Here is a 16,757-nt window from a genome sequence, read left to right as displayed (position 1 = left end):
TTTTTTCACCGATGGAGAAAAATATTCAGTTTCCTGAGATAGACACTGGGTTGGAGGAGGCATGGAGTGTTGGAGGAATTACCTCAATTATGGAAGACGGTGGGGAGGGTGAGAACGGTTAGGCGGGACACTTTGCTCTCCCATCTCATGTCACAGGGCTAACGGGGGTGGGGGGAGGGGCCAGAAGTGCTGTGGTGGGTCACCGTGGGCACAGGTTATACAACCTCTCAGAGCTTCGGTATCTTGGGTCTATAAAACAGGGATGCTGTCTATACCCCTGGGCTCTTCCGAAGATCCTAGGCTAGTATGTGTGTGGAACGCACTTGCACGGTAATGGCATCAGGACATGCTCAGTGCACGGTGGTTAAGGCAAATTTCTGGTCTTCACACATTTCTCTTTGGGTAAGCTCTTCCTCACAAAAAGGAAAAGCAGCCCCCAAGTCCTTCCACCAAAAAAAGGGCAAACCTTCCCCCCGCACCTAATATACCTTGTACAGCAGCGGTACGCCGGGCATCTGGTCAAACAGAAGCACGTGAGGCTTATTCTCTTGCTGCCAGCCAGAGAGGAATCGGACGTAATTTTTATTTGTAACCTTAAATGGAAGAGAGGAAGTTGGTTTCAGTAGTCAGTTCCCAACTAGTGCATTATATAGTCAAGAGGTAATGAAACAAAATCAATTAAGTGTAAGACCCTGTTTCATAAGAAATAAAAAATGCAGGGGCGCCTGGGTGGCTCAGTGGGTTAAAGCCTCTGCCTCAGCTCAGGTTATAGTCTCAGGGTCCTAGGATCGAGCCCCGCACCGGGCTCTCTGCTCAGCGGGGAGCCTGCTTCCCCCCCCCACCTGCCTGCCTCTCTGTCTACTTGTGATCTCTGTCAAATAAATAAATAAAATCTTTAAAAAAAAAAGAAATAGAAAATGCAGACTACTATCTTTTTGTCTTTGTTTGACTAAAATGGTTTAAAAAGAATAGTTACTGATTTCATCTTTTCATGTTCCCAGTCCTACAGACTGAAATCAACAATCTTTTCTGGAATAATTACTGGGTATGTTATTAAAAAAATCAAGCTTCTGAATTATAGACATGTTTCTTAATCTGTTACAGACTGTCTTTATTCATCTGTTAACCTGTGGAAGAGAATGCCGTTGATTCCTCTTTTAAAACGACTTAAAAGAATAAGGGGACCCACTCAGTCTATACGTTACACGATTTCATCTATTACCCTGTGAATTGGTACTGTTATGCTTTCTTGTTTATGGCTGAAATAATCCTACTGAGAATATAAAAAACATGGATAAATAAAAATTTTTCCTAGAAATTTTTCCTAGTTAAAGAAGGTTTATCTTTCCATTCCGCTTCCACAATGATCTCCAGTAAACCTCAATCTGGTCATTTCACTCTCAGCTCAGCCCCCTCCAGTGGTGCCAGCACCTGCAAACGACGCCCGAGTTCCTGACCAGGGCGGCTGGGCTCTCAGAGGCCCTGGCAGGGAGATGCCAGTAAATCCGCTCCTGCTCACTGGTGACTACCTCACACAGAGCTGTTTCACGTCCTGGACCTCTGTCTGCCTGCAACTCATTCCCTTTCTCTGCTCACCTGGCGAACTTCGTGCCGGGACTGTTTCTGCCAAGAAGCCTTTCCCAGCTCTCTTGGGCAGCCTCTTGGCAGATCAGATGGAAATAATCACCAACTAGACTGGGAGCTCCTTGAAGAGTCCTCAACATTAGAGCGACTGGCAGAGAACAGGTATTTCATAAATGTTTGAGGACCCATTCAGACAACCTGTGATGGTTCTGGGAGCCTCCAACAAGTATTTCTTCTGTGGATAATAATCCTGGCGGGACAGTCTATGCATAGTGCATGTGGAAATAAGATGGAATTATTGATATGTTCGCTCTCTCTGGTATAGTTAAAGGAATGAATTGCTAAAACAAACAAGAATTCTGTTCTAGCTCCTTTGATCCCTAATCTAAGATCCTGGAGGAAAAATGCTTCTTAAGTATAAAGATAAACTAGTGTGTGCTCTTTGTGCCTGGTTTCTTTAGTGCAATTCTTGTTTGTGAAATTGACTCATCCTTGCCTTACGCTAAGTTCTGAAAAGTTGCAAAAATGTTTGACTTCGTGAAATCTTGTGTTTTCCACAGATGTGACTGTTAAATATACAATCAAATGTAACCTAATTCGAATCCTTTCATAAGACAAATACCTTCAAATGAAAAAACACACGAGTCAGAAAGAAATCTTTCATCCCATGTTGCTGATCTAATTTTTGGTTTAGAAAATGAGAGTCGCTGTCACTTCAGCTCAGATCCCCACCACTGTCAAAGTGTGTCCAGTGGTTACTAACAGGAACGGAGTCTCTCTGTCTTTCACCCTATTTCAATTTTCAGTCTCCTACAGATTTTGTTGAGATGATTTTGGCTGAGTGATTAACACATGACCTTGCCCTCGGGTCTGAGATGACCACAGACAGAGGTCAGGGCCGCCAGCGGTCCCAGGCACCTGGTAATCTACTGTTCCACCAGGTACTTACTTTCTCCACCAAGTTCCCTGGAAGAAGATTCTCTACAAACTGTCGCAGGTTCTCGCGGATGACTGCGTTATGGAAGAAGGAGATTTTCCCATTTATGATTCCCAGGATGGAGGGAGTGCTGTGTGCTCCCAGGTGATGGGCCAGGCGTCTCTCGTACCCAGCATGGACCACGCCGATTCCTACACCTGCAAAGTGTGGAAGACCTACATGAGGCTTGTTTATGCCCCCATGGTAGATGAAGGAATGCTGCTAAGTGATGTTTTTGGTGTGCAGTTGAAATCTTGACCTAGGAGGGGAGGATATCTTTCCCAGTAGACCGATGAGCATTTTTTTTTTCATTGCTGATATTCTAAATTGGTTCAGTTGTATTACTGCAGAATAATCTGGCAATATTTAAGAGCTACAAATCTTTGTATCCTTCAGTCCTGTTATTTCAAATTTTTGGAGATTGTGAGAAAATACTTCAAAAGAAAAGAAAGCAGTCTGCTCACAGTGCTTCTATTCACAAGGAAAAAGACCTGTAAACAATCCAAGGGTTCAACAACTTGGCAATGGTTGGAAAAATAACTATGATTTATCAAGAGAAGTTAGTCTTCTCACTCTTCAGATAAATTTTCCATTTTATATAAATTAATTTGTAGAGACAGATATTAGAAAGTATACATTCTCAAAACGAGAAAGAAATTAAGTTAAAATCACTCAGAAGTCAAATCCCATAGAATACTGTTAATAATCTGGTATCTATCTGTACCTTTTCTTACATAAACACGTGTGTGGACACACAACTTATATAAAAAACAAAACAGGGGCATCTGATACTCATTTCACTTAATGCTCGAGTAACTTCCTTGTTCCTTCCTCCAACCACGGTATCTGGCAAGCCAGGTCCTCTGCCAGACACCAAGGTATATGAAATATTCTTAGCCAGCAAAGGACGAGTCCTCTCTTGGATGCCCAACAGACTTCTCAAGCTTAACATTTCCCAAACCCCACTCCGGCTCTCCTCCCCCAAGTCCATCCCACGCAGGCCTCCCCTGGTCACCCACAGGGCTCCTTCCCTCCTATCCCTTGCACAGAAGACCCGAGTCATCTTCTACCTCTCGCAGCTCACACCCCACGTCCAATCTGTCAGCAAGTGCTGTTGGCTTCGTTTCCAAAACGCGCCAGGAATCTGTTTGTCTCCACTTCCTTTAGGTTCTTCTCTGAGTCACCATCTCTCTTCCCTAGTTGTGCAACACCCACCCAACGTTACTGTCTCTCCTGGTCTCCCTGTGGCCTGTTCTCAACATATTAAGCACACTGTCTCCTCTAACACATAAACACAGATCATGGCACGCCTCTGTCCAAACCCTGCAAAGACTTCCCGTTTCACTCAGAGTAAAGGCTGATCTACATGAAGGGCAACAGGCCCTTTATTATTTGGTCCCTGGTCCCCTTCTGACCTCCCTTTCCTCCTCCTCCTCCTCATTTACACTGCTTCAGCACCCAGCATCCTTCTCTTCCATAAACATGCTGCCATGTTCCTGCCTCAGGGCCCTGGCACTGGCTGTTCCTTCCGCCTGGACTGCGTGCCTCCCCGGCATCTCTTGAACTGGGTCCCTCCTTTGCTAACTCCAAGCCCTTCTCCATGAGGCCCACCGGGCTACCATGTCTGAACCTCCCCCCACCACACGGGGTCGCCCTCAACCCGATCACTTTCCTTTTCCACAGCACTTCCCATCTTCTAACAACTCACACACTTTGCTTTTTTCTGTCATTTGCTTGTTGTCTGTCTGCCCCTGCTAGGACATAAGGCAGGGAGCCTGGTTCGGTTCACGGATGTATCCCAAGCACCAGGCCAGAGTGTGGCACGCAGCGGGAGCTCACGGAAACCGCGCCAGTCTGAATACTGAAGTTGCTTTTGGCTTTCACTATTACAAGGAATATTTTAATGGGTATCCTTGAATACCTTTGTGTACAAATCTTTGTGCACATTACCTTTGTGCACATGTGTGACTTCCTAATTAAATTCCAAACATAGGGGTGCCTGGGTGGCTCAGTGGGTTAAAGCCTCTGCCTTCGGCTCAGGTCATGAGCTCAGGGTCGTGAGATTGAGCTCCGTATCGGGATCCACGCTCAGTGAGGCGTCTGCGTGAGGCTCTCTCTCCCTCTTCCCCTGTTCACACTCACACTCTCTCTCTCTCTCTAAAATAAATAAATAAATCTTTACAAAAAAATCAGTGAGAGAGGCGCCTGCGTGGCTCAGTGCCTTAAGCCTCTGCCTTCGGCTCAGATCATGATCTCAGGGTCCTAGGATCAAGCCCGGAATCGGACTCTCTGCTCAGCAGGGAGCCTACTTCCCCTTCTTTCTCTGCCTGCCTCTCTGCCTACTTGTGATCTCTCTCTCTCTGTAAAATAAATAAATAAAATCTTAAAAAAAAAAAAAATCAATGAGAAGTCATGGTGAATAAGCTGCAGGGTTCTTCAAACTGGGTTGCCCTAAAATGGTATTTGATTTTTTTAAGACTTGCAACCTCCTTGACACCCTGGTCGCTGTCTGCACCCCTCCCAGTGAGCACACAGAGTACTGCGATGATTCACCTGTGTCTCCCACCTGAGTCTGCTGGTGCAAGGGCCACATTTTACTGATTTCTGAAGCCGTGCAGGCATGGTGGTTAACCGTGACCCCTAGAGTCGTGCTCTTGGGACTGTATCCCAGCACGCCTACTTGTGGATAGTGTGGCCTTGATTAGTTCCTTAACCTTCCTGGGCCTCGGTTTGCTCATCTGGAAAACAGGGATAGTAACAGTCTCTCCTGCACTGAGTTGCTCTGGGGATATAGACAATCCTCACGATGCACCTAGCACAATGCCAAACAACTGAAGCTCAATAAAAACTACATAAGTTATACATTAACGGCCAACACTGTACTTGGTCCATCAGGAAGAGAGTGTACAATGAGAACATGCATTCTTTCTCATCCCCCACTCACTCCGGCAGCACTCCATTGTTCTGTAATTGCAAATGTGATTCTGTACTCGCAAAAGCCAAGTGTGCATTCTCTGGGGACAGATTTTCTCTTCAGCTAGACAGTAAACTCCTCGAGGTGGAAGGTCCTCCTCCCCAGGATGGCTGTGCAGACACGTGGGCTATGTCTGCAGACTAGACTTTACCACGCTGTGTGGCCGTGGATTCCCCCTAACTAGCTGCCACGTTTCCCCCGGGGTAGAACTGTTCTATTTCATCCATCCATGGCAATCCAGGCACTTTACGTTGTTCTGGGAGAAGGTCCGAGCTTCCCCAGACCCCTCCGCTGATATTTAAGATGGTCTGTTCTCTCTCTCTCTCTCTTTTTTTTGAAAGATTTTATTTTAAAGTCATCTCTAAACAAAACATGGGACTCCAACTCATATCCTGGAGATCAAGAGTCACCCACTCTACCGACTGGGCCCATCAGGTGCCCTAGTCTGCTCTTCCTATTAACTCAGAATAGGAATATTTTTGGCAGGGGATGGCTCAGTTGGCGAAGCATTGGACTCTCGGTTTTGGCTCAGGTCATGATCTCAGGGTCGTGAGAATGAGCCCCGCGTCGGGCTCTGGGCTCAGCGTGGAGTCTGTTTGAGATTCTCTCTCCCTCTGCCCCTTCCCCTGCTCACTCTCTCAAATAAATAAATCTTAAAAAAGAAAGAAAGAAAGAAAGAAATATTTTGGGCAGTATTTGTCTGAAAGGGTAGTGCTGCCTCCCCGGGACAGGGGAATGGCCACAGGGGCCATTAAGAATCTCACCGCGCTGGCACCCAGCTGTAACCAAGTGGACTTTGGCTGTTGGGAATCTTCACTAATTCAAATGTTTCAAGGAGGAAAGTGGTTTATAAACCAAATTTATCTAATACATTTGGTCAAAACCAGCCTTCCAGGGAACTTTGGGGATGAGTGGGGGAATGGACTGAACCCTCCGTAAATGTCACTTCTGTGAATCTAAATTCAGCTTCTTCCATCCTTGTCACTTGAGTCCTGACCTACTACAATCAAACAGCACGACGACCCAAAAGAATAGCAAGATCTTCCATCATCAAAGATTTAAGGTCATTAAAAGACGGTACAGGTACAGCATGGCACACGATGCGCGGACTTACAGTCAGACTACTGGGGCTCAAAGCCCAGATTTGCCGAACACCAACTGTGGGACCCTGACAAAGTCCCCCAAATGAGCTACATGTCTGTAAAAGAGGGATGACAATAGCACCTGCCTTAAACGGCTCTTGTTTCTCAGGAGTTGATACTTGTAATTGTGCTTGGTGTACATCAAATTCTCCGTAAATGTGAGCTAACATTATTTTCATGTCGTCACGCACAGTCCCACCGGAGTTACTATTTAGCACAATTTCTCAAATCCAGCTCTTCCTGCATTGTCTGCCGTCCACTGGCTCAAGTCAGAATGCAGCGTCCTTCCTGACCCCTCTCTCCCTTTTTCTTCATTTCTCACACTCAGATGGTCTCCAGGAGCCAGGTCCTTCGACTCCCACGACCCTACCTCTGCAATATCTTACACCTGTCCACCTCTCTATTGCCTCTGCTCCTGCTCTAGGCCAGCGGTTGCTGTCCTGCCAGGCTCCTCTTCCGACCTTCTTCAATCCGTCCTTCAAGCGGCTCCATCAGCTTCCTAAACCATGGATGTGATTAAATCATGCCGCCGTGACATAATTTTTCTTGGCTTATTACATACTGTAAAATAAAGTCCAGCTTCTCGAGCCTGGACTTTAAGGCTCCTTACTCCCTGGTCTCAGCGAGCTCTTCCTGCTTCCTCCCCCTCAGCTACACCCGAGTCGTATCCTGCAACTGCCTTTCCTGTGGACACTGTTTCTTTGGCTGCCCTGTTCCCTCTGCTTCCCATCCAGCTTCGAAGTACCTTCTGCGACTTCGCTAAACTTAAGTCAGAAGTCAGTGCCTGCTGGACAGTGAGTTGAAGAAAGCAGACTCATTGTATTTGAAAATGATTTTAAAAAATTTATAAAGTAGGTGTTTAAAAAAATTTTACTTTGGTAAACCAGAAAGCCTAGTTTGTCAGCCATTCCCTAGGCTTACTTTATATTTGTGTTTAACATATATTAGAAATTAACAGATTTTTTCTCATTTAATCTTTGTTATCAAATCTGGTTTGATATTATTACATTATTATAGCCGTTTTAGAGATGAGGAAATGTGTGTCAAGTAATTTGTCCAAGGACACAAAGATAGTAAATGACAGAGCTCGGACATGAACACAGCTGGGGGCCTGCTGGAGCAGGACGTATGCTGACGCTGGTCTGTGTGGATCCAAAGCCCACGGATGGGACACAGGTAACCCCTGTGCTTTGCTCTCTCACACTGTTCACCAGGCACGTTTAAAATAGAACGCTGGGGACGCCCGGGTGGCTCAGTGGGTTAAGCCTCCGCCTTCAGCTCAGGTCATGATCTCAGGGTCCTGGGATCAAGTCCTACATCGGGCTCTCTGCTCAGCGGGGAGCCTGCTTCCCCCTCTCTCTCTATGACTGCCTCTCTGCCTACTTGTGATCTCCATCTGTCAAATAAATGAATAAAATCTTAGGAAAAAAACAAAAAAAAGAACATTGGCTCTGACCTGAGTTTGGTGTAGGCACACTGCCGTCCTAACTTACGCACTGGTTTAACGTTTCTATTCTGCTCCTGGGTCTGAATGTCGGCGCCTAGACGAACGAGGTTAACGAGGTTTCAGTATACCACCTATTGTGGCATAAAACGCCATTACGCTGTTCAACCCAGGGGCTTCCAGCTCATCTCAGCCTCTTGTTCTCTCATTACGCACCAGCAGCAGCATCTGCTGACTGCCCCCCATGTGCGTGACACTGTGCTAAACTTATTTCCTCATCTTCTTCCAAGAACCTCTTTACTCAATCTCATGAAAGCATTTTGGCAAACTGGAGTGCTTCTGAACCACAGGCTGAAAATTTCTGTTTTAGGATAAACGAACTGATGGTTTTCATGGGTACATTCTCTCCAGAGACATCCGGGCCCTTGGTCCCTATGATTGAGTTTGGCCTTTCTTAGCTACTCAAGAAGAGGTCTCCTAATGCCTGTAACACACACACACACACACACACACACACACACTTTTCCATAATTCCAACGTTCAAGAGTCGTTAAAATAAATACCTGGCCTGGATCGCTGGCATTTTCCTGGCGCAAGCAGTAACTATGAACACAGGAAGGGCTAATCTGTGATCCCGACTGGTAACGCATGACCATTACTGTCATGGATGGAACTGTGACTCTTTGCCCAAATCCATCTGTTGAAGTCCTAACCCCCAGTACTGTGTTTATGTGACTGTATTTAGAGATAGGGCCTTTACGGAAGTAATTAAGTTAAAATGAGTTAGTCAGCTTGGGCCCTGATCCAGTATGACTGGTGTCTTTGTAAGAAGAGATGAGGACACAGAAAGAGAGAGAGAGACACCGGAGACGTGCACAGAGAGACATGAGCACATGGGCAGGCAGGGAGAAGGTGGCCACCCACAAGCCATGGAGAGAGGCCTCAGAAAAAACCAAACCTGCCAACACCTTGATCTTGGACTTCTAACCTTGAGAACTGTGAGAAAATACATTTCTGTTGGTTCGTGGTATTTTGTTATGACAGCTCTAGCAACTCCGAGCATCAATGAGGGCTGCTTTGTTCAACCAATAATTTCTAAACTTCTCCTATATATTAGGCTCCCCCAACTAGATATTAGGAAATTGTACAGAGGCTTCAAGGCTAGGTCAAGGCTTCAAATTAGTAGTGCAAAATGAGAATGGCGGACACATTTCTTTCTCTGAAAATGTGTCCTTGGAAAAACCCCCAGTCATGTGAACTTCTGAAGAGAAATCTCACTGTTCCTTCTTCCCAGGAGCCCATACAATTCAAGATATGTTACCTTCTTCTGTACAGACACCTTCCAGCCAATAAAATGATCTTACCCAATCCTTCCAATTCTTGAACTACCTCTTTCCAAACAGGCTCGATGTGGATACAGCTGAAGCACCAGTCTGAGGTGATCTTGATGAGGTAAGGTTTCCTGAAGCTGTCTGGAACCACTTCATTCACGTAGTGCGAGAAGTGCAATAAATACTTCTCGTCGATGGAGTCCCGCCGCTCAGAATTAAAAGGGAAATGAAAAAAGGATTCATCGAAGTAAAAATTCTCATGGAAATGGCGGAAGCGATACTCTCGCTGTTGCTGCTGCTTCTGGTAGCCCTGGTTCTCTCCGGCATCTCCATAGTGATCATAGTTGGACCTCTTTTCTTCATTGGAAAGAATCTATAAGGAAAGGAAAAAAAAAAAAAGGAAATCTATGAAATGGAAAAATTTTCACCCAAAGGACTGTCCTGTGAGCAGCACGGAAGACACGGGAAGAAAAGACACGTAAAGCTATAGCACGGTTAGACTTTCCGAGAGCAGTCGCCAACATACCAGGAAACTTTTCTCTCAGTAGAAACATCCAGTTATTTCAAGACCAAAAGACTTCAGTCCTTGTGTTCGTCTTGGCTTTAGAGATTTTGGGTTATCACAGTACTCGGCACGTAAGTAAAGCAAATAAAACTTAACATAATGTTGACCATAAAAAAATGGACTAGGGGACGCCTGGGTGGCTCAGTTGGTTAAGCAGCTGCCTTCGGCTCAGGTCATGATCCCAGTGTCCTGGGATCGAGTCCCACATCAGGCTCCTTGCTCAGTGGGGAGCCTGCTTCTCCCTCTGCCTCTGCCTACCATTCTGTCTGCCTGTGCTTGCTCTCTCCCCCCTCTCTGATAAATAAATAAAATCTTTAAAAAAAAAATGGACTAGGTCATGCCACTTAAGTTGGTGTAACTCAAACCAGGACAGGACAAGCTGCGAACACCAAAATGTTGCCACAGCACCGAGTGCAGGGTCTGGCATGTGAGCTTTGTTTTACTTAGAAACAACTCCGAAGTCTAAAATTCGAGAAACTGTTTCAGGATGAGGTTCTATTCTATGAGCCAAGCGCTGTATCTCGAAGAGTATCACCCGACACAAATCACGGGAGCTGCGGACTTCTCTTTTGTGCACATTCCAGACCAAGCTACTTAAGCGGATGTGTTGGAAAATTGTTGAAAATCTTGTGTTTCCATGTACTTGTAAGCTTGTGCCACTTTAATAAATACGGGCCCATCCGTCTTTCTTTAATATAAACTCTAGTACATATGTTGCTGAGATGAGCATGTGATAAAAAAGTTTCGGGGTGCCTGTGTTGCTCAGTGGGTTAAAGCCTCTGCCTTTGGCTCAGGGCATGATCTCAGGGTCCTGGGATTGAGCCCTGTATCCGGCTCTCTGCTCAGCAGGGAGCCTGCTTCCTCCTCTCTCTGCCTGCTGCTCTGCCTACTTGTGATCTCTGTCTGTCAAATACATAAAACCTAAAAAATAAAAAAAAGTTTCGACAAAGGAAGTAGAGACCTACATTGAGGAATTCTGAGAATTCTGCAATTCCAATTAAAGCCTTTAAAATAGGCCACTTTTTTTTTTTTTTTTTTTAAGAGCTGAAAAAGTATTCAGGCACCAATTTCAACATATTGGATGTGTCTAAATAGGCTTTCTTTACCATCATCTAGAAACTAGGTCAAGGACACTGGGGGGGTGTGCCCTCTCGGAGAGGTCGTTACAAAACTGGCCAGTTAAAGAGTATTTTATCAAAGCTAATGGATGCATCACAAGTTTGACACGATACCTCATAAGCCTTGCTAATTTGGATGAACTTGTCTTCTGCTCCAGGATTTTTGTTTTTGTCGGGATGCCTGAAACAAAAACGGGCAGGCAGTGAGCGTGGATTCAGTGTTTTACATACAATTAATATCCTGTACACACAGTTCACTACATCAGAGGCGAATGCAAGGCCATTTTGTTAGGACAGTTTCTTAAAAATAAATGGTAGAAGCAATCAGTTGCTTCCCATGACCATCATGATTAAGTGAAAATTTGAAACTGGCTGTTTCTACCCAAAACGCTTCAGCAGGGCACAATTTCAAAGCGCCAGGGATTTCGGCAGCGTCCCACGGAGGAAAGGTGTGCTGTGGGCATGTCTTTACCTGGTTCCTACACACTGCTGAAGCTGGCTCCAGGCTAATGTCACTGAGCCCTAAGAGCTGACTTCTCTTCCTAGGATGGGGGCAGTTCATCCCAACGTTAGAATGTCATCTAAAGGGATTTCTTCTGATCAGTCAGGGAGACATAGGAAACAGCTTTTCTGACACACCGTGAACTCGCTTAGTGACAACCATGTTCCAAATAACATTTGGCTCCTGATGTTCAAATGAGAGTGTTTCAGTTTGATTATTGCCCTGCTTGTCCCTTTTTGCCTAAGGTGGCCTTTTGCCTATAAATGGATAATCATTTCCAGGCCCCATGTTTTAAGAGGTGAGAAAAATCTGCAGTTTATGCAAAGTGATTTAAATTTCTGTTAGAAATAATGTTTGCTATTTTCCATAGCCGGCAATCAACTGTATCCATTTGCAGTCATTGATTATTCTGTTATTCTGTAATATACTCGTGTTTATGCCAATTTCAGTTTTAGAGATTTTTAAAGTCCTGAAACTAGGGGCTAGGTTTTACTTCCTTAGGATCCTCCAAGACCTAAGTCAGCGTTTTATACCAACTGATTTTTCAATGTTCTTTTTGTTAAGAGACTTTAATACAGAGTGTATTCTTTATGTAATCACTCTGGCTAACTTTTAGTAAATTTCCTCTAGCAAAGGTTCAGGAAAGAGAAACCATCCACCGGGAAGCAAATGACTACTAAAAACAGCACCAAGTACATTGGAATAAAGAAAACTTATAACTTGATCAACTTATTCTGGCAGGAACATATTTGAATGAATTAAACCACATATTCTGATTTCTCTAAAAATAAACTGCAAATGGCTGGCTGTTGAATTTAGAGATCATTCCTCTCTTAACTATCTAGTTCTTATTATGGATATTAGTGGGAAAAAAAGGTCAGCTGGGTATAATGAAAATAGTATGACTTAAAGAAACAAGATGGTGGTTCCAAAGCATGTTTCTGGATGATAAAAAAAAAAAATGTTTTAGATATTCAGACTTAGGCTGAAGGCTGAAAAGAGAAAAATGATGCAATCACACAAACGAAGATTGAACATACAGAATGTGGTAGGGGAAGAAGGATTGGAAGGGGCTTTTGAGGAGACTGAACCAAGGAGAGGGCTGTGAGGGCGGCTGGGTTAGAATCACAGATCCTGACGCAGACAAAACCAAGGCCAGAGAACAGGGAGGAAACCACAAGACAGTTTCAGGTTATAAGGAATATTTTCCTAATTGCAGGACACTACCACAAGGTGGCAAACATGTAGGGAAGGATAAATCCGGCTCTAGCAAAGAACTGCCCAATACTATTTTCAGTATGTAGGAAACATGTCACCAACCGCAATATGATACCCGTTCCTTAAACCTGGGAGTGAAGAAAATACTGTAGTTGGTATCTACTGGCTGTAGAAAAAGTAATACAGAAAAGTCGTAGACAAATCATTTTACTGTTCCAGTGACTGACCATGTTAATACTCATTTGCTTCCGATCAAACTTTAGGACGCCTTTTTCCTGGGGTGTGAGGGGCCAGTGTAGATAAGAGGGAAAGCATCTATGTGAAAACTTAATTATTAGGAGAGAAGCATAGTTCTTCTGAGAGGAAAAAGTGACCTGAAATGATTTCACCAAGGAAGGGGAAATGGTTCATTTCAGTGCCCATGAAGCCGTCATGAAATGAAACCAATGGTTATAGGGATAAAACGTGCCGTTACCAAAACAGCAACAAGGAGTAACACAGTGAAAATACAAAGGTGAAGTAAAATTCTAGACTTTCCCTGGATGATACTCCCTATACTTCTGAGGTGACGAATGACTCCTAGAGAGAATGTAATTAAGGAAGAGAAGCATATGACTCCTTTAATTAATAGCATAACACCCTTTTCAGCTCTGGAAGACAGAAAAGTCAAAGTTGTACATTTTAATAAATCCCACATACTCAAGCAATCATTTCTGCTTTTAAAATGTTGCCAAAGGCCCGTACCCTGTCCAAAAGAATGTGGCTACCTTTCGAACTTATTGCAGATTTAGGTATTTTGCTTTAAATATAAAGAGGCGAGAGTCTGAAACAATGTGGAAAGCAATTTTGTTGTAAAGAGAATCCTTGGAAAGAGGCCACACATAATCAGACTGTGTTTTTAGTACTGAATTCTGGATTCTCTGTGATTGGAGTTTGGTTTAAAATATTTACGTATTCAAAGCACTGTATTTTAAACTACATTTTACCTTTATCGCAACCCGTTTAAAACTAAGCTCCTTCTTTCACTGAAGAATAATGGTGTCAGGCAGAGGCACACACAGAATGCAATGTCATCTGCACGTGGCCGCTTTGCTCCCGCATAACTTCCTGCCCGCCCCAACACTAACCCACTCACTCTTCCGTCTACTCAGATGGGTAAGGGATTAAAAAGTTGAAAAAGCAATCAAAAAGCAAAAAAAAAGCAATTAAAAAGTAAAAAAACCTATTGGCGCAGAAGGTCAAGCTATAGGGCCCAGAGGTAATAAAGCCTAGATTTACCCCCAGGTAAGAGGGACAGCATACCTCTCTCATAGGGTAATTATAAGGTATAAATAAGATAAATAACATAGAACCGGGAGCCTAGCATGCAGTAGGTACGCGATGATCGTTCCCATCCCAAACCTGCTTTTATATCTGTGACTGGCGCCCCAGCTTCTAGTCACCTGTGCCCTTCCCAACCTCTCCCCTCCTGCTGTTCCCCTCCAGCTACACAATCCAGATGCTTCTACTCCTTGGGCACATCCAAAGCATTGGTGGAAAAAACTGCTGACATCTGTCTGTAGGTTTTAAATTTATTGCTATCCTGCTAATTCACATATACTCTTTAGCAAATACAAAAACTATCTAGGCAAAATGATGATTTTTCTACATTTCTATAAAATGATGATTTTTAAGAGTAACGTATTCAGTTCCTGAACATTGTAAAACTGAGGGCAAAAAGCTCTTACTCTAAATTTTCTTGAAAGCTTAAAATAAATAGTTTAGACAACAGGATTGGAGGATGTTCCCTTCAGCAATGACACTTACAAAGAGTTACTTTGTGAATAACACAGCGTGGGGATGGTTACCTGACCTATGGTTGATTACATATATATTTTAAAACTAAAGCTCTCTTTTACATTAACATTCAATATGCTAGCAGCATCTAGGGTAATCTTTTACACCAAAGAATTTTTAAAAAGGGGTTTCTCAGCAACACAAGCTTTGGATCTCATCACTAAAAATTATAGAATAACATGAACATTAGTTCTCCCCAGTAAAATATTTTAGACAGATGCATATTTACTGAACATAGAAACAGAGACAAATAAAAGCTAACCATAATTTAGGCTTCATTCCCCTGCTAAAACTGCTTAGTTTATATTAAACTGCTATTTCTTTGTTTCACCTACCATTCCCGGGCGAGCTTCTTATAAGCCTTTTTAATATCAGCCTGACTGGCTGTTCGGCTGACCCCTAGGACTCTGTATGGGTCAAAATCCAACGCAGACAGAATTTGCAGGATCAGAACCAGAACTATCAAGAATTGCCAGGAAATGCTCAACTTTTTCACTTCCATTTCTCTTCCTTTCCAGAGCTGAAATGATTGAAGAGGCAATAAGTTTCAGTGGTAGAAACCTGGACAGTCTTACTTTTTTAGGTAAAAGGATAAGATATACAGATGAAAAACAAAACAAACAAAAGCTCTTCGGCAGGAAAAGTGTCAATCTGTTTGACCAGGGCTTTTAAAATCAACCATCTTGCTGCTATTTTTGAATATGCCACACGTAAGAACTATTATAGATGAAAAGATGAGCAGTAAGAATTAACAGCAACTTTCCAGACTCCTTGGGTTAGAAAAGCTTTAGAAATGACTGGAAATGAATGAGATGAAGAAATGATAAGCCCATGTGGGAAAACATACATAGGAAAATCAAGGCAACTACATCTCAAACACACTGTTTCACTTAGTCTGACAATAATACTTTAAATTTAAAAAATAAGCGGCTTAAGAACACTTCGCTGAGTACATGCTATATAAATTCATGAGACTGTAAGATCTGCCAGGTGCAAAACTATGAAACTCAATAGCTGTGACATTCTTGGGGTTAAATAAGTACAAGTAGGAAAGAGAGATACTCTTAAAAAAAAAAAAAAAGATGGTTATGACATTGTGTATCCCAAATCTATTCTTTCTCACCACACCCACTGGACCAAAAAAACAAAACAAAACAAAAAACCCAGGGAGGATACTCTTTAAGTATATAAGGATACTTAAGTATCTTTATATCCTTTAAGGATATTCTTTAAGTATAAGCAATACAGTTGTCATAAATAGAGACCAAAGATGAGGAAAAGCTGGTGAGAAAAAATTTAGTTTTCCATGTGAAGGGAGGTTAATGCAAAAGCTGTAGACCAGGCAGGGTCTTCAAATGTTAACGATCCATGTCTGGGGAGTGCCATAACTGAATTCACTGTGGGTTCAGAAAGAATCCTGGTTGGTTAATGAACAAGGTAGTGCTGTGTGGCACAGACATTTACAGTCCAGAAGTATGATCTTTGTTCTATCATACGTTGAGTTTTTAAGGGTCATATTTATCTTGACTTCTCATGAATTACTCAAGTTTTATGGTTCAAGTGTCTAATGTGACACCTGACTTAAGGAAGGCAAAGCTGTTAACAGCGGTGCATTTTGACAAGCGGAAGTCTCAATAGTGCCTGGGAGTGCTCACAAAATTGACCCATTTGATGGCCAATTTTTAGGACTGCATGCGTAACTGAGCAAAAATCCTAAACCAAATCAGTCTCTTTCTTCTTAAGGCAACCTATAACCGATTCTGTCCTATAAAACCCCCGCACAGAGCGCTGAAACTCGGGAAGGTGAGGTAGCTATTGGTTAAGCACACAGGCTCTGGAACAGACTCATATTGGGATCTGTCCTCCACCACTTTATGACCTTGGGCAATTTACTTAAACTTGCAAAGTCTCAGTGTCACTAATAAATGGAGGTGAATTAGTACCACCAGTACCACCTTGAAAGGATCAACAAGGGAGTTAAATGTATGTAAAGGATTTACTGAACATAGGGTCAACAGTCAGAAAGTGATACTTATTATTTTTCCTATCACGCAGTGCAATCGCTGC

The 16,757-nt window shown here is 43.3% G+C and overlaps 1 protein-coding gene across 3 annotated transcripts in view; it reads right to left on the bottom strand.

Annotated features, from left to right (window-relative positions):
• DNAJC16 (DnaJ heat shock protein family (Hsp40) member C16) overlaps window positions 1–16,757 on the bottom strand; it is a 36,161-nt gene that overhangs the window by 18,649 nt on the left and 755 nt on the right. For 2 of the 3 annotated variants that reach the window (XM_082685454.1, XM_082685455.1), the window contains exons 2-6: window positions 15,026–15,210; window positions 11,249–11,315; window positions 9,485–9,824; window positions 2,534–2,718; window positions 489–593 (exon numbers count right to left, since the gene is read on the bottom strand). In XM_082685454.1, the coding sequence (XP_082541580.1) occupies window positions 489–593; window positions 2,534–2,718; window positions 9,485–9,824; window positions 11,249–11,315; window positions 15,026–15,210 (882 nt within the window). The remainder of the gene's footprint in view (window positions 1–488; window positions 594–2,533; window positions 2,719–9,484; window positions 9,825–11,248; window positions 11,316–15,025; window positions 15,211–16,757) is intronic. The other variant, XM_082685456.1, reaches the window with a different exon arrangement.

Source organism: Mustela nivalis (assembly GCF_964662115.1).
Source record: "Mustela nivalis genome assembly, chromosome: 10".
Classification (NCBI taxonomy): Eukaryota; Metazoa; Chordata; class Mammalia; order Carnivora; family Mustelidae; genus Mustela; species Mustela nivalis.
This window is presented reverse-complemented; position numbering and strand designations above follow the sequence as displayed.